Source organism: Xenopus laevis, chromosome 2S (assembly GCF_017654675.1).
Source record: "Xenopus laevis strain J_2021 chromosome 2S, Xenopus_laevis_v10.1, whole genome shotgun sequence".
Classification (NCBI taxonomy): Eukaryota; Metazoa; Chordata; class Amphibia; order Anura; family Pipidae; genus Xenopus; species Xenopus laevis.
Window position 1 is genome coordinate 150035562 of NC_054374.1, and position 18465 is coordinate 150054026.

The window sequence follows — 18465 nt, forward strand, 5'->3', positions numbered from 1 at the left end:
TGCTACCGGACCCGCAACTGCCTTATCCACAACCCGCTGACCACCATCAAACAGGAAGTGATGGTGCTGCAAACCAGAAGTGACCTCATCAAAAGTGGGCGGGGACCTAAACAAGTTTTGTAAAACTTTAAAAGGAATAAAGTATATAAAATATTACATAAGATAAGACATTTAGATGAGACCCGCAACTCTGCAGACTCTCGAGTATACCCACACCTGAAAATCCTCCCCTCATTCCGCAGGGTGCCTGCTTTTTTTGTGGGTAACTCGTGGGTACCCGACTCTCTGCAGGACTCTGTGGTCCTCAGTCAAGACATGTCCCATAGATTTCAGTCTGATCCTCTATCCTCATCCAAACCTACAATTTATGACCCCAAATATATTCAGACACCCATTCAGGTACTGGCCGGAGTGGTGTAAACTCTGATTCCAGTGGACTCTGGAGTAGTCTTCAAAAACATTCTGCAATTCTGTGCTTCCGACTTGGTGTTTGCAGAAGGCTCTTTACTGTTTCAGCATGATTCCTCCATTCACAATATCATATATATTATAACTAGATATCTTCTGGTGAACATTATCCAGTTGTCTGATTTAAATAATAGTTTAAGGCTCTAGTAATATGGCTGTTGCAACATATAGAAGCTGTAACTCAGAATTTTCTCAGGATTGTTTCCACCTTCTAGTTTTAATGGGGTAGTTCACCTTTGAGGTAACTTTTATTATGTTGTAGAATGTCCAATTCCTAACAACTTTGTCTTCATTATTTATATGTTATACTTTTTGAGTTACTTGCCTTTTTCTGCTGACCATTTCCAGCTTTCAAATTGGGGTCACTGACCCCATCTAAGAAACAAATGCTCTGTAAGGCTACACATTTGTCATTGCTACTTTTTATTACTTATCTTTCTATTCAAGCCCTCTCCGACTCATATTCCTTATTGAAATCCATGCATAATTACTAGGGTAATTTGGACCCTAGATGGCTGAAATTGCAAACTGGAGAGCTGCTGAAAAAAAAGTTAAATAACTCAAAAAACACAAGTAATAAAAAATGAAAACCAATTGCAAATTGTCTTAGAATATCACTCTTTACACTATACTAAAAGTTAATTTAAAGGTGAACAACCCCTTTAAGTCATCAACATTAGTCCGGCACTTGGATTGGTGTTTCTGTATGGCCAGAGTAAATGTACTTTTTTTATAGGAAAACTATATACCCCTCAAACAATGTCGGTTTCTATAAAAAAGATATTGCTTAAAACAGCTAATGTGTAAAACCCTGCTTTATGTAAATAATTGATTTTCATAATAATATACTTTTTTAGTAGTATGTGCCATTGGGTAATCCTAACTAGAAAATTGCCATTTTAAAAAAATAAGGGCCGCCCCCTGGTATCCTACGATTCACGGTGCACACAAACAAACCATACATATTAGGTCACATGAGCCAATTAACAGACAGAGTTGTGTCTTTTGCTTTCACACTTCTTCCTGTTACAGTTAGAGCTGCAGTATTTCTGGTCAGGTGATCTCTGAGGCAACACACAGACCATCACAAAATGGTGGTTCAAGGCAAGAGATGTAAAAGGGGAATATTTACTTAAATATATATTCCAGTTTGGTAAGATTCTTTAATATGCCAATTAATTTGATATAAACTATCTGTTGCTCAAGTATTCATTTTGGGGATATAGTTTTCCTTTAACTGTTTGAAAATCAGGATGAGTTCGGAGGTCTCCCAGCTTTGTCTTGAAGCCCTGACTCCACTGGCTGAGCAGTGTGCAAAAGCCCAGGATACCGACTCCCCTTTACTTGCAGCAACGCGGCACTTTCTAAAGGTGAGGACACTTTATTTTAACCCCTTTGGTGCACCACAGTATTATGTTTGGCTCACTGTCTTCACTTTCTTTCCCTTGCAGTTGGTCTTTGATATGCTTGTTTTGCAAAAACACAACACTGAGATGACGACGGCGGCAGGGGAAGCATTTTATACGCTGGTGTGTCTAAATCAGGTGCGGACTCCTTTTTTTTCCCCCCATTATACGAATAAAAAAAGAGACTTCATAGAAAATCTGGGGAAGCTTTCCTGCCGAGTTTGGTTTATCAGTAACAGGCTGCATGCCACAGTAATGATGGAAAATTAGCCAGCAAGCAGCATGCTAGTCTTCTAAATCAGACCTGGAACCCAGCTATAATAGATATTTTCCTATATTAGATTGTAGCATTGCTCATTGCTCGGTGCCCGTTTATCACACACAGAGCTTTACGAGTAGTGGTATTCATGCTTGTTAACTGGGATGTGGTTTTCACTTGATTCTGATCACATATATATGTAGCTGGGACGAATCCCTTTGCTATTCCTAATGTCATGTTCATGGAATATAGTGATCATTGCTGTGCGTTACAAAATAATGAATGCAGTGAATATACCAGATCTGGTGGTGTATGTTCTAGGGATGCACCGAATTCACTATTTTGGATTCGGCCGAACCCCCAAAACCTCCATGGAAGGTTCGGCCGAATACTGAACCGAATATGAATCCTAATTTGCATATGCAAATTAGGGGTGGGAAGGAGAAAACATTTATTTGTTTTGTGACAAAAAGTCACAAGATCTCACTCCCCACCCCTAATTTGCATATGCAAGTTAGGATTCAGTTCGGCCAGGCAGAAGGATTCAGCCGAATCCTGCCGAAAGGCTGAATCCCAAACGAAATCCTGCATTCGGTGCATCCCTAGTACAGTATGTTCATAGTCTTGGCATTCCATCCTGCAGCCACCTGTCAAACTACAATTCCCAGCATCCTCCAGTAGCCAATGCAGGATTGTTGTATTTTCATAGCATGCTTGATGTATCACATAGGTATTTCCTTAAAGGAGAAGGAAAGTTACCAAAGCAATTTATTGCCAGTAATGCAAGCAATACGACTATGTTTATTCTGCAGAATGTTTTTCCATACCTGAGTAAAAAGCTCTCGATAGGATAGCAGCTGCCATATTAGCTTGGGCTGCCATATTAGCTTGGTGTGACATGACTTGCTGCCTGAGTCTCTCCCTGCTCACTCCTAACTCTGAGCTTAGATTACAGCAGGGACTAGGGAGAGGAGCAAACTGAGCATGTTCAAGCCCTAGCCCTGGAGGTTTATGCTGAAAACAGGAAGTCTGATACAGAAGCCCACGTGTACACAATAGAAGGAAAGAGATGGTGTTTCTTTTAGGGATGCACCAAATTCACTATTTTGTATCCGGCTGAATCCTTTGCGAGAGATAACGAAGCAAATCCATATCCTAATTTGCATATGCAAATTAGTGGTGGAAAGGGGAAACCATTTTTTACTTCCTTGTTTTGTGACAAATAGTCACTCGATTTGCCCCACCCCTAATTTGCATATGCAAATTAGGATTTAGTTCCGCCGGCAGAAGGATTTTGCCAAATCTGAATCCATCTGAAAAAGGCCGAACCGATTAGTGGATTAGGTGCATCCCTAGTTTCTTTTGACAGAGGACTCCGAGCAGCATTACTTTGGTGTATTTATATAGACCTTTCTGATAAAGTTTACTTAATTTTAGCCTTTCCTTCTCCTTTAACATATTTCTCCCCTGGCAGGCTGAATATGCAGAATTAGTGGAAACGTTATTATCAAGCCAACAGGATCCTCTCATCTACCAGCGATTGGCTGACGCCTTCAACAAATTAACAGCAAGCAGCACTCCTCCTACCCTCGACCGCAAGCAGAAGATGTCCTTCCTCAAGAGCTTGGAGGAATTCATGGCCAACGTGGGCGGCCTCCTCTGTGTAAAATAAAGGCTCCGGCTGTAAATCGTCTCTGCAAAATGCACTGAAAATGCTGACTGCTGTCTACGACCCCAGCCCATCTCCCCCAGGCCTTTCACATGCATGTCTGGGTCACTCGCTGGCCGTACTATTTAACTGAACAGGGGGGTGGTCTCGATGAATTCAGCACAAGACTAGAACTGAATGGGTAGATGTATTTTTTTTATTAAATACCTGCAAACAGTAATAGGCACAGTCACAGCACTTGTTAGTGCCTTGCCCACATCCCTGAACTCCATTGGCCAGAAGCAAAACATTGCCTGAACTCTTTTATAGAATGTATTTTTCCACTTTTTTTCCAGCAACAACGTTAGACTGAATGTGCGACTGACACCTGGAGGTGGGGGGGTGTTAGGAGTTTTTTTCTTTTATGTTTCCCCCCTGTCCTTGCTTCTACTTCAGTGGATACACCAAATGATGTTTAAAAAACAAAAAACAAAACAATAATGGGGATATTTTTGTGAACATTGTCGAATTGTTGCATGTTTTTATGTTTATTTTTTTGTTATTTTTTTCTACTACGTCCAACCTAAAAATCCAGAAAGATGGACCGGGATAAAAGAAGAGGATGTATATTTTTCGTTTCTTCGAACGAATCTTAGGAATTGTCACCATTTCATTGCCTTAAATAATAATTTCTATGTATATAGATATAGATATATACACTGTGTATATGGTTTTGGAAATGCTCCCAAAGTAAACTTAAGTCGCGGGTTCCATGCAAGGCCGTGCCGTATACAAACTCCAGCCTGAGCACTTGTATATCTGGAGTTACCTCCAATGCAACAAGTCCTGCGTGGGTCCATTTTTTTGAACCCGTACCTGCAACCCGGACCCGCAACCCGCATTCTTACCTGCTTGGACCAGCTACCCGACCGGCAAGTACCTTATCTGCGACCCGCTGACTATCAAGAATCCGGAAGTGACATCAGCAGAAGTAGGCATGATCAGAAAAAAGGGAGTAAAACAGGAAGTGCTGTCATTGTAGTGACATCATCGGAAGTAGGCGTGATCAGAAAAAAGGAGTAAAAATCGCTATTGAGAAGACCTGCGGCCCAACCCGCAGAACCGCCGACCCACGTCTATACCCGCACCCGGAACTTCTACCTGAAACCTGCAGGTTTTTGCGGGTAACCCACAGGTACCCGACCCGCTGCAGGACAACAAGGACCTTGTGATTTACTTTGGATACGTGTTTTGCACACCCGGACGCAGCTTCTTCTGAACCTCTCTGTCGGACTGTTAGTTTCAGCAATATAAAATGAAAGGATTGTAAGCTGCAGATTTATACACACTATTTTTTAAAGCTGGGGCATTAGGTGATGCAGAATATGCTAAATGTGCTGTCAGATGTCTCCCCTCCTCTTTTTTTAAAAAAATTTGTATAAAGTGTACAGTATAAACAAGTGCAGTGTTTCTGGTCTGCTTCATCATGGGCTTTTCAGATGCCAATAGAGCTGTGAATACCCCAGGGAGCTTCTCATGAGGCACATTCTGTAAGACATGTTTAAGGGGAACTATCGTGAAATGGAAAATTTCCTGGCCAGGCCGGTAAAAATTATGGTTGATCCCAATGTTATTAAAAGGGAAAAAAGCTAAATATATAGGAAGGCCGGTGTTTTTTTCCAGAAAAGGTGGCAACCGTAGCTTCCCCATACTGAAATAAATATAATCAATTAAAAATTCTGTTTATAATCAAGTTTATCTTCACTATCCCACTCTCAGCCTCTGTTTCTCTTCATTCTGTCTTCATGCAGCAGTTGGGTGTCAGATATTCATTGACAGTTAAGCTGGCCATACACAAAGAGATCCTCTCGTCTGGTGACATTGGCAAACGAGCACATCTTTCCCCGATATGCCCACCAAAGGCAGGGCTATATAGGGGTAATCCGAACATTCGGCCCCAGGGCCAAACGATTGGTTTACAATGAGGAGCAATGGGCTCCCGACGGGTCAGTCGCCGGGAAAATGATACCTTCCTGATCGATATCGTGACCAGATATCGATCGGGAATACCCGTCGGAAGCCCATACACGGGCAAATAAATTGCTGAATTGGTCTAAAGGATCGATATCGGCAGTTTTATCTGCCATTGTATGGTCACCTTTAGATCCAATATATTTTATAGGGGGATTTCCTTTCCTAGCAGATGTATTAGAGCTCACTCAAATAACTGATTCCAGTACAAACACAACAAACATCTAACAAAATAACTGCCTTTTGCACAAATTCTGCATGTAGAGAGACATGATGTCTGGTGATTTTAATAGAGTGAGCTCTAATACATCTTCTAGGCAAAAGGGCCCATCTAAAAGATATATTGGTTTATTCATCTGACACCCAACTCCTAAATGAAGACAGAATTAGGAGAAACAGATGCTGAGAGAGAAATAGTGAAGATAAACTTGATTATTTCAGAAACCGTACAGAATTTTTCATTGATTGTATTTAGAAATTTCAGTATGCTGAAGCTTATATTAAATTTTCTCTAATTTTCTTTAATATATAACTTGCCTTATGGAAACAGTAGTATTTCAGTAGTGACCTAAAATTTATTGTATTAACAGAAAATATGCAAAAATATAACAAAATTAGGTGCATAAATTTGGGCTCCTCAACAGAGATATTACATCAATACTTAGTTGAACCTCCTTTTGCAAATGTAACAGCCTCTAGACGCCTCCTATAGCCTTTGATGAGTGTCTGGATGGAGGTATTTTTGACCATTCTTCCATACAAAATGTCTCCAGTTCATTTAAATTTGATGGCTGCCGAGCATGGACAGTCTGCTTCAAATCATCCCATAGAGTTTCCATGATATTCAAATCGGGGGACTGTGACGGCCATTCCAGAATATTGTACTTCTCCCTCTGCATAAATGCCTTTGTAGATTTCCAAGTGTGTTTAGGGTCATTGTCTTGTTGGAATATCCAACCCCTGCGTAACTTCAACTTTGTGACTGATGCTTGAACATTATCCTGAAGAATTTGTTGATATTGGGTTGAATTCATCCGACCCTCGACTTTAACAAGGGCCCCAGTCCCTGAACTAGCCACACAGCCCCACAGCATGATGGAACCTCCACCAAATAGTAGGTAACGGGTATTTTTCTAGGAATGCAGTGTTCTTGCAGGTCTTTGGAGATGATCTTTGGGTTGTCTGTACATTCTCACAATTCTCCACATTTGCCCCTATTTTTTTGGCCTGCCAGACGTGGGTTTTACAGCAACTGTGCCTGTGGCCTTCCATTTCCTCATTACATTCCTTACAGTTGAAACTGACGGTTTAAACCTCTGAGATAGCTTTTTGTAGCCTTCCCCTAAACCATGATACTGAACAACCTTTGTTTTTAAATCTTTTAAAATTTGCTTTGAGGATCGATCCAATGCTGTCACTCTTCAGAGGAGAGTCAAACAGAAGCACAACTTGCAATTAGTCACCTTAAATACATTTCCTTGTGATTGGACACACCTGCCTATGAAGTTCAAGGCTTAACAAACTAATCCAACCAATTTGGTGTTGCCAGTAATCAGTAATGAGCAGTTATGCATTCAAATTAGCAAAATTACAAGGGTACCCACATTTTTGCACAGCCAATTTTTCATGTTTGATTTAATTTCATACAACTGAATACTGCTTCACTAAAAATCTTTGTTCAGAAAACACCCCAGTACTCAGATGTTCCTGGGATATGAAAGACATACCACTGTTATTTTTTTTGTTGAAAGTGGAGGTAATTATTATGCAGGCTGAGAGGGGTTCCCAAACTTTTTCATATAACTGTATGTAAAGTGGTTGGGCCTTGTTGCACCTCATTAGAGTAATTACCATGCTATGTGGACAGTTATTTGTTGTACTAACTGATTAATGGGAAGGATTGCAGGGTGTAAGTGAATTTTATTCTGTGATCAGTGTAAATCATGTGTGTAAAGGTCATAGCTGCAGCTAAATATATCATGCCACCTAAGAGGAGAAAGTCCCCTTCTGCCCGATCCTGGCAGTAGTTCCAGATTAGCCTTCCACTGATGTTATGGGAGGTGTGTGGCATAGTTGCTGCTTTCCAGTAGTCACTGAGCGGATTAAGTTGGCCATAGACCAAACGAGTGGATCTCTCCCCTATATGCCCACATTGAAGTGGGCCCTCGGGCGCAACGATCGGATCATTATCATCCGATACAGGCGGTCGGATCGATGGGCCGCGTAGCTGTAGCCGCGATCCAATGGGATTTTTTGACCTGCCCGATCGAGATCTGGCTGACTTTTCGGCCAGATCTCGATCGGGGAAACCCATCAGATGGCCCCACAGAAGGGCCAATAAGCTGCCGACTCTGTCTGTCAGCAGCTTGATGGCCCCACAGAAGGGCCAATAAGCTGCCGACTCTGTCTGTCAGCAGCTTTTATCTGCCCCTGTATGGGGGCCTTAAGCCACTAAAGGCAGGTGCAGCAGTGAAAGACAGTAAAAGTAAATCTACAAAGACATTTATGCAGAGGGAGAAGTACAATATTCTGGAATGGCCGTCAAAGTCCCCTGACTTTTGAATATCATGGAAAATCTTTGGGATGATTTGAAGCAGACTGTCCATGCTCGGCAGCCATCAAATTTAACTGAACTGGAGAGATTTTGTATGGACAATGGTCAAAAATGTGGGTCGGGAAAAGCCTGACACTCACATCACTAGTATCCTGGGCTTGAATGGCTGCCCCCATGGCTACACAGAAGCTTGTTTATATAAAGTATAGTAGAGATTCTGAAGCAAACACACCAGTTTCAGTTTTTGGTGTTACTGTAACTTTACCCTGTTTAGTAACCAGCCTGTGGTCTTGGAGGGGGGAACCCTTGCAAGTAAGGGGAGAATATATACAATATATACAAATGGTATATATATATATATATATATATATACACACACACTGCATCATGTTGGCAGGTTTCTAGTGATGCTGTATGTGTATGTTAACTGTTCCCATGAACAGCCCCGTGCACATTATGATCCCCAGCAGGATTAATATCTATGGGATGTGCCTTTACTCAGTGTCAGACTGGGTCACCAAGAGTCCACCCAAAAAAACCTTAGACCAGGGGCCCATTCTCAGTACCAGTTTTCATCCTGTGCCTTTTGTACTTTTTCAGCCCCCATGGCTACACAGCAGCTTGTTTATATAAACTATAGTAGAGTTTCTGAAAGAAACACACCAGTTTTGCCAGTGCAGCACAAAAGTACATTGTTTTTTCATTACTTTAAGACACTTTAATTTTTTGCTGTTACTGTTCCTTAAATGAGAAGTCAGCATCTGCCATGTTCTTACTTACAGCCTGGCCCTCGGCTCGTGCTACAATGTGGCCTGAAGCCGAAGCACCTGTAGGTACCTCCCCATGGAGTTAGACACAGCGGCCACACCAAATCTCTCATAAACAATGTACCTATATTTATGTCGGCTGCTGCACTATATAAAAGGGCAACTACAGCTTAGGGTTGCCATCTTTTCTGGAAAAAAACATCAGCCTTCCTATATATTTTTCTTTTTTCCCTATTAATAACATTGAGATCAACCATCCTTTTTACTAGCCAGGTGGCAACCCTATCTACAGCCTCCCTGTCTGTTTCTTAAATTGTTTTCCACTGGCCCCCAGGCCTCCTCCTGATCTGCATCAATGAAAACTTCCAGAACTAAATGGAGAGAGAGAGAGAAGTGCAATGTATAATGACACGGGCCCAGGACCACATGTTGCGTCCGGTGTACCAGTCCCATGACAACTGGGGAGATCTGAGCAGAAAATGGCAGTGGCTAAATATGGCAACTGCCAACAGCGCTGTTCAGCGTCACATTGTCACTGTTTCGCAGGGGAATAGTAATGTCAGGGCAGCAGCATTGCTTTCTGGTAGTTGAATAAAAATGCTGTACCAGCCCAGGTGGCCAATATTCTACCCTGCCATAGTTATAGGAAGAGACATCAGTGACTTCAAAATGTTTGGTGCATATTGGGCAGAACCTTTAGGGGCAAAGAGAGAGAGAGAGAAACAGAACTGATTGTACAAACTCCATCAATATATTTATACTGTATATGATTTCTCATGAGGAAATTGTATTCACACCCATCCAGCCACTTGTATTTTGGGATTTTAAATAGGCCCCGGCATTTCAAGTAGAGACAGGCCCAATAATAGTGACTTTCTGTAGCACCTTACAGCATACCTCCCAACTGTCCTGTCTTTCACGGGACAGTCCCGATTTTGACAGCTCACCCTGCAGTCCCGGGGATTGTTACTGAAATGTCCCGACTTTCTCTTTCATCTCCTGCACTGAACAGCCAGGAAAAGATACTAAAAGTTTCTAAAACTCAATTGGTTTTTGGCAGAGAGCCCAGAATACAAGGCAGGTGCACTTCGATACTTTAAAACAATTTAAGAGAAGCAAAGAAACAATTTAAGAGAAGCAAAGAAACAATTTAAGAGAAGCAGGTCTCTTGGGGAAACTGTGACTCAATTCACTGTACTAACACATAAAAACCACAGAAGAGTCTTCAAACTTTCATAACCTGCTAAATTTTGGAAAATGGACATGGTAATCGGGGTGTGGCCACAAAAATGGGCGTGGTGATGCATTTGGAGCAGCTCCAATTTTACAACAATGGTTTGCTCCAACCTCCATGCCTCCTCTGAACAGCTCAGTCATTATAAAGCTCTAATGGGGTAAAATGAATTATTTGTGCTTATGGGCCCCATTGCAGTCACATTCCCTCATGTGACCCCCTTGGAGGAGAGACTATTGCACTTTTCTACGCGCAAATATATTCTCGGTTGTAGTAGCAGAGCATTTATATTTTACACAGAGAGAGGAGAAACCAATATCTACGGGGGGCACCACTCTACAGAAATGTTCTCACAGTTCCAAGTCTTCTCTCTACAAAGCATTGAGTCTGGGGACTGTCTGTGTGACGTTAGGATAATAGCCACGCCTACAACCCCCATTCACAGGTTTGGTACCTTCCACTCGCCGCCTGCAGGTTATAGCTCCTCCTCCGGGGGCGGAAATAGGAAGTGTAGCTGCATTCTGGGAGTTGTAGTCTGACGGCCACATTGTCACGTTGTTACAGCCAGAGACTTATACGGTGCTGAACTACGGGTTGGTATAAGGCTCATGCACAGCCATAGGGTCTTCTAGGAAAACAGACTGTGCGGCTTCGGCGGGAGGGAAGGGCTTTTCAATCGGAGGCTGCGGCGCAGAAGTGTATGTTTATGGCACCTTCCTGCCTGTGGGCTTATAGAATGTTTGTATCCATTTGTTTGCTACAATCCCCCAACAAGTACCGACAGGGCTGCCACTATGGGCCCATAGAGAGTTGCCACCCATTCGCTTTTGAGCCGAACAGTTCGGTTTTTGTAAGTCCTGTTCGGTCTCAACTTTCTGTTCTGTTTTCAGCCTTATGAAACCTGAACAATAATCTGACCAATACACGAAAAACGTTTAGATACTAAAATTCTCACCTCAACATGACTTAGTTACTATCAAGTGCAGTTCATTTCTTACTATTACAGAAAAAGCAAATCAATCAAAAATAAGATTTGTTTTACTAAATTAGCATTGCTGTATTTCAGAACTTTCTGGATAACTGATTTCTGTATAATAGATCTCATACCTGTAATTCAAGAATTGGGCTTAATCATCAAGCAGAATAGAGATAGAGTTGCCACCTGGGTGGTTTTGAACTGGGCAATAGCCTCACCCCAGTGTCATAACTCCACCAACATTATTGTGCCCACCTCTGATGTCATCATGCCTGTTATTACATCACTGCCCCACCCACCTGTTCATGTTTAGCCATCAGCAAAGGTGGCAACCCTAGCCCCATACTAGTGAGTTTGTAGAGCCTTCCCTTGGGGGAGCCCGGTATATTTAAACCAATATTTTGTGTGCCAACAACTAGAATGGGGCCCAAATTAAAAGAATCCACCCCAGCCACACCCCATTATGAAGCCCCGCCCAGCTGTCATTTCTGGGGACACCAACTGAATGGATCTTGCCCATGACCTTGCCATGTAATATGTCAGTAACTCGGCCATTCCATACAGGGGCGTAACTACAGAGGAAGCAGACCCTGAGGCTGCATGGGGCCCAGGAGGTATAGGAGCCCACAAGGTCCTAATTCATATACAGATTAAGTAAATATTGGTAAAATTGGTCAGCCCGTTGGGCCTGAAAAATAATCTTCTGTAGGGCCCAGTAATATGTAGTTACACCACTGATTCCATGGATAGATTTACGTAGCACTTACACTCAGCTGAGCCGTTATTACCAGGGGCCACACATGTATTTTGAATATGAGAGTATCGTGGGGTAACTTGCAGGGGGTGACCTGGCTGAAATCAACCAGCACAATGTCCTTTTATGTATAAACTGTGGAATCTGGTGGGAATCTTCCCTGCCCAAGCAGGAGTCCTATTATATTGACTCTTCTTCAGGTGCCTGCAGGAGAGATGGAAGGCAGTGATGATGACGATGGGGTTCCCCAGCTCTCCTCTCATGCATTAGCAGCTCTCCAGGAGTTTTATGCTGAGCAGCAGCAACGTGAGGCGCAGAAACTGGGGCCTGACCATGAGAAATTCTCTGTCGGGTCGGTGGAAGAGGATTGGGTGAGAACCATTCACAGTGTCTGCCCGGGGGTGACTGAAATATCTGAATATATTGGGAAGAGGTCTCTGCTTGTTCATTGTTTGCCGATTTCCCATTCTCAAAACATTTCATGTCTATAGTCTATATTCATGATGTCATATTCATGGCTGATTAATATTCATTTCCTCAACCTATAAATCAGCGATACTGACACCAGGAAATAACCTACTTTATATCTATCTAATTTTGCCATAAAAGTATTTGCTCAATGCTTTTACATTATCTTTCTTACCCCCGTGCTCTCTGAGGGGAACTGCCATATTTGTGCCGCAGTAGTCCCTTAGCAATAGAAACTCTGACAGTTTGGGAAGGGACAGTCAGGTTGGAAACACAGTCAGGGTTTGGAACTTCAAGTAACAGTTACAGTTATCAACATGACCTATAGGTAACTTTTTATGTAGATTACTATTTTGAAAATAAAATTTTTAGTGTCAGTATCACTTTAAATGTTATTTTATTTGCACTTCTGTCCAGCTTTAAAATGGGGGTCACTGACCCCAGTATAAAAGAAAACCTCAGTGAAGCTGTTACTTTTATTCCTTATTTTTCTATCCCAGCCCTTCTCTTATTCATTATCAGTATCTTATTCACACTGATACTTGGTTGCTAGGGTAAATTGGACCCTAGCAACAAGAAAGTTGCTGAAATGTCAAACTTGAGAGCTGCTGAACAAAAAAAAGATAAACAATTAAAACAACATAAAAAATGAAGAACAATTGCAAACCGCTTCAGAATATCACTGTCACAGTCTCTGCCCAACGCAGAACGGTTTATTTGACTACTATGATATACGTGTGTGTAACATTGCTGTTCATATTAAATACAGGTATGGGACCTGTTATCCAGAATGCTCAGGACCTGGGGTATTCCGGATAAGGGATCTTTCCATTATTTGGATCTTCATACCTTAAGTCTACTAGAAAATCATGTAAACATTAAATAAACCCAATAGGCTGGTTTTGCTTCCAATAAGGATTAATTATATCTTAGTTGGGATCAAGTACAAGTAACTGTTTTATTATTACAGAGAAAAAGGTAATCATTTAAAAAAAATTGTGATTATTCGGATAATATGGAGTCTATGGGAAACAGCTATTCCGAAATTCAGAGCTTTCTGGATAACGGGTTTCCGGAAAACATATCACATGCTGTAATATAAATATAAAGCAATATACCAACATAAAATTCAATTTACAAATGATAACATAAAATTGTTTATTTTGTACAGCAATTAAGCCAGTTTTGGTACAGCGATGAAACTGCATTAAGTCTGGCCAAGGAGGCGATGGAGGTCTGTGGAGAAAATGGCAGGTATGTCCGTTATACCCCGGATTCTTTACATAGACTGTCCCATTATATCACTGGTATTGGTGCACAGAGAGAGGCAAAACCAACTCCCCCCTGGGTATAGCAAAGGTTTAGGGCGATGGCACACAAAGGCCTTCATACTGTTCCTATTGAGCAAAGGTGTTTTTGTCGCAGCAGAGAAGAATGTGTCCCATCACCCTTAGGCCAACGTGTATCTGCTGTATTCCACCTGACATCCATGTTCATTAAAGGAACAGTAACATCAAAAAATAAGTGTTTTAAAGTAATAAAAATATAATGCAGTGTTGCCGTGCACTGGTAATCTGCTGTGTTTGCTTCAGAAACACTACTATTGTTTATATAAATAAGCTGCTGTGTAGCAATGGGGGCAGCCATTCAAAGGAGAAAAGGCTCAGGTTACACAGCAGATAAGCTCTGTAGAACATAATGGAGTTATCTGGTATCTATTATTTATCCTGTGCCATATAGTCTTTTTTCAATTTCCGCCATTGCTACACAGCAGCTTGTTTATATAAACAATAGTAGTGTTTCTGAAGCAAACACACCAGTTTTACCAGTGCAGGGCAACACTGTATTATATTTTTATTACTTTAAAACACTTTCATTTTGTGGTGTTACAGTTCCTTTAAGAGGCGGATACCATGCCTGTCATTGGATACTGATATCCCAGAGGAATTTAGTAGATCAGTGTTTCCTCCAGTGGCTTATTTACAGCAGCAGACTGGGACAACTGCCAGTGTTACTCCTTATCACTTCCCACTTTTGTATTTCTAATTTTCTATTGTAATTTCCATTACAAGAAGCCAGACGGGACACAAGCTAGCATTCCAGCATGGAGCACGGTGTCTCTCTGAATTCATGGCTGACTGAACACTCTCCATAACAGGCAGGACCTTGTAGGATTTTACATTTTCTTTATTGAGAGATATTATAAATCTGTGCCAACATAATGATTCCCCTGTTTCAGCTGTATATCTGCCCTTTAATAAACTGTTTATTACTAATCTTCATTTTTAAATGATTTAATATGTTGTTACTCTTACACTGGGACCTTAATTAGTAATTAGTATCTGCTGGCCGTGTGCTGCGACTCATTATTACTGGCTAATTTGATTTTTCCCAGGATCGCTTGTATCAGTGCCCCCAGCATCTACCAGAAGCTCAGAGGACTTGCCGGAGAGAGCGTGCACGTACGGCTCTTAGAATATGACAATCGCTTTGCTGTTTATGGAGATGATTTTGTCTTCTACGATTACAATGAACCACTGAAACTGCCCGAGAGCCTGGAGCCGAGTAGCTTTGATATCGTCATTGCTGACCCCCCGTACCTGTCAGAAGAATGTCTGCAGAACACGGCTCAGACCATCAAGTACCTCTCCCGGGGGAAGATCATACTGTGCACAGGTGAGACGGTCCACACTGAATGCTGGGGGGGGGTACAATTGTCTATGTCTTGATGCTCATAACTACCATTATCATTATTCTTTTACTGGTTTAGGCCCTATGTCAGGTATTGTGAACATACAGGTCAAGACACAATTTGGGTCTTTATGTTGCTTATTCTTCATGATCCCTTTAATAGTAGAAGTGTTCCACCAACATACTGTAACTTAAGCTTTTTGAAAAGTAAACATAATTTCAAGCAACTTTGCAATATTCATCATTTAAAAAATTATGCAGACTTTTCATGATATTTATTGGTTTCTGACAGTTCCCTAAGCCTAGCCCCGTTCTCTAGCTGGTCTGTCTGACTACTTTGCTGAGCTGGCTGACTACTGTTACTTTGTATCAACAGCCATCTGTCCTCAGCCTGCATCCTCCAAACCCCACAATTCCCTGCACATGTGATCTCAATAAGGAACAGAACATCACAGTGCAATGCATTGTGGGTTATGTAGTTGCTGCATGCTGTCTGTAAGCTGTGGAGAAGTTGTTACAATTTGTAACATCAGTGTTTAGTCCCTCCTTCCCTGCCAGGATTTCAAATGATGCAGAAAGAGAAGAAACGTTAAGCAGCTGGATTTCAGCTTAGAAAATGCCATTTATTCATACTTTTTGAAGAACGGGTAACTGTGATGGGTATATTAGGTGTTTCTGTTATGTGGGCCTCTTTATCAAATTTTGGTTTGAGTTCCCCTTTAAGAGGCCCACTTATCAAAGGTGGAATTTCGAATTCATGTGATTTTTTTTTTTTAATTCGAATATACTCACAATTCAACTGGGAGGTTATTTAAGAAAAAATTTGAATGGCTAATCTTCGATCGAATGGTTCTGACCCAAAAATTCTAATCGTGCGTGATTTGTATTCGATTCGTACGGATCAATTTTTTTTTTCCCGAAAAAAAACAACTTGAATGTCAGGATGGCTATTAACATCTCCAAATGGCTCAAAGTACCTCTGCTATTGACTTGTACATGAACTCGGTAGGTTTTAGGTGTGAATTAGGGTTGTTTCCATGGTCAAGGTGTGATAAATCTCACATTCAAATTGGGGGAATTAAAATTCGAATGTGTGAATTTTGAAACTCGAAAATTTGAATTTGAATCCAAATTTACTATTCGAACCTTGATAAATCTGCCTCTCTAAGTAAGGTGCATAATTCAGTTCACGAGACACAATATATTCTTGGCCCCCTGGAGAATAAAGTTAAGGGCAATGGCGCACCAGGTGTTTGTTGCTGGTGGCACATCTCTGTCCAGAGTAGGCAACAAAATGCCTCAAATATGGCGGCTTATTCAAATCTCATGAGGCACCAACTCAAATTAGAATTTAAATGTGAGATTTATCACCCCTCGACCCTAGAAACAGTTCTAATTGGAAAACTCTCCACCTAAAACCTGCCGAGTTCATTTACAAGTCAATGGCAGAGGTTCGTTGAACAATTTGAGGATGGTAATTGCCTTCCTGAAATTCGAGTTTTTCTTCCAATTTTCAGGTCGTTCCTATTCGATCGAATATTAGACGTTCTAGTTTTTGCCTAAATCATCTCCCGTTCAAGTACATTCGAATTTATTAGAGTTAAAAAAAAATTCACATAACTTCGAAATTCGATCTTTGATAAATCTGCCCCTAAGTATTAACACGTTCTGTAGAAGGAGCCATTCACACAAAACATGTTTTGTTTTTTCTATTGCAGGGGCTGTGATGGAGGATCTGGCAGCTCAGAAACTGGGTCTAAAAAAATGCAAGTTTATCCCAGAACACACGCGAAACCTGGCTAATGAGTTCCGCTGCTACTCTAATTATGAACTGGCATTGGATAAGCAAGGTTTAGCGTGATGCTTCACACAGCAGGACTATGCCGATTGCTTTAGCACCTTTATCACTCACACATGGCCGACAGACTGTTCCATGCAATATAAAGCTGGCCTTCCCCTCTCATCAATTGCCTTTCATACTTTGTGTTTTTTTTTTTTAATCTACATAGAGATGTGGCTGTTTTTCATTGAGAATGTGACGTATCACTGCGAATATCAACCACTGGTAATGTAGCATTTATCAACTGTCAGGATGGATGTGACTGTCATATATACAGATGACCCTAAATTAACAGGTTTAAAGAGTGTCTATATCAGTTTTCTAAGGGTAAGCCTCAAACGTCAGATTTTTGGGTTTTCTGTAAGTAAATAAAATGACATTTTGTTGGTATGAAAATGTCCCTTTTCTGGAGGTTTCTGAACGTTTAATCTCTTAAAGGTGAACTTAATCCTAAAATAATGGGGCTACCTTTTCTTTCTTATACTTTCTATGCAATTTGGCGCTGTATGCATTTGAACATTTCATAATCCTGTAGGGATAAGGGACGCACCAAATCCAGGATTCGGTTCGGGATTCGGCCTTTTCCAGCAGGATTCGGATTCGGCCAAATCCTTCTGCCTGGCCAAACCGAATCCAAATCCTAATTTGACAAAAAGTCAATGCAATTTCCCCCCTCGTCCCTAAAGGAATACTGTCGTGGAAAAAATTTTTTTTACAAAATGTATCAGTTAATAGTGCTACTACAGCAGAATCCTGCATTGAAATCCGTTTTTCAAAACAAGAAATGGATTTTTTTATATCTAATTTTAAAATTTGCTATGGGGCTAGACATTTTGACATTTCCCAGCTGCCCTCAGGTCATGTGACTTGTGCTCTGATAAACTTCAGTCACACTTTACTGCTGCACTGCAAGTTGGAGTGATGTCATTACCCCTCCCTCCTACAAGCTGCTGTAATGTAAATAGAGCCTTGTCTGCTGAGCCTGTCAATTGAACAATAGGCAGGAATCAAGATAAACTCCCACTGACACCACTTCAGAAGGACTGAAATAAGATAGTCCTGTGATCACTGCCCCCACTTACGTTTCAAAAATAAATAAATATATATATATACACACACACAATTCATTTTGGGCACTGGAAAAAATATTTTATATAGATAATTTATTATATTTGTTTACACAAAAATGAATGGCAGAAACACAGGAGTACACTCCCAGGACTGATGGCAGGGAATAGAAAAAAGGATAATATAACGACATACTTGAAAACCAGGAAAACTTAGGAGGAAGTCTAGGAAGGGTTAAAATAGCTCAGGAGAAAGGAGGCAGTAAGTAGTTAATGAAAAAAGAAGTATTGCAGGCAGGAAA

At 41.2% G+C, this 18465-nt stretch overlaps 2 protein-coding genes across 3 annotated transcripts in view; both read left to right on the forward strand.

Annotated features, from left to right (window-relative positions):
- xpo4.S (exportin 4 S homeolog) overlaps positions 1 to 4353 on the forward strand; it is a 100661-nt gene extending 96308 nt beyond the window's left edge. For both annotated transcript variants that reach the window (XM_018250288.2, XM_018250289.2), the window contains 3 exons: positions 1721 to 1838; positions 1920 to 2012; positions 3608 to 4353. In XM_018250288.2, coding sequence (XP_018105777.1) covers positions 1721 to 1838; positions 1920 to 2012; positions 3608 to 3805 — 409 coding nt within the window. In that variant the 3' untranslated portion in view covers positions 3806 to 4353. The remainder of the gene's footprint in view (positions 1 to 1720; positions 1839 to 1919; positions 2013 to 3607) is intronic.
- A 6595-nt stretch (positions 4354 to 10948) lies between these two features.
- eef1akmt1.S (EEF1A lysine methyltransferase 1 S homeolog) lies at positions 10949 to 17486 on the forward strand (the record flags this gene model as incomplete). Its single annotated transcript, NM_001092497.1, is given in 5 exon segments — positions 10949 to 10960; positions 12298 to 12468; positions 13737 to 13819; positions 14961 to 15241; positions 16975 to 17486. Coding segments are annotated over 4 exon segments (663 nt in total). The 3' UTR covers positions 17118 to 17486.
- Positions 17487 to 18465: the final 979 nt, after the last annotated feature.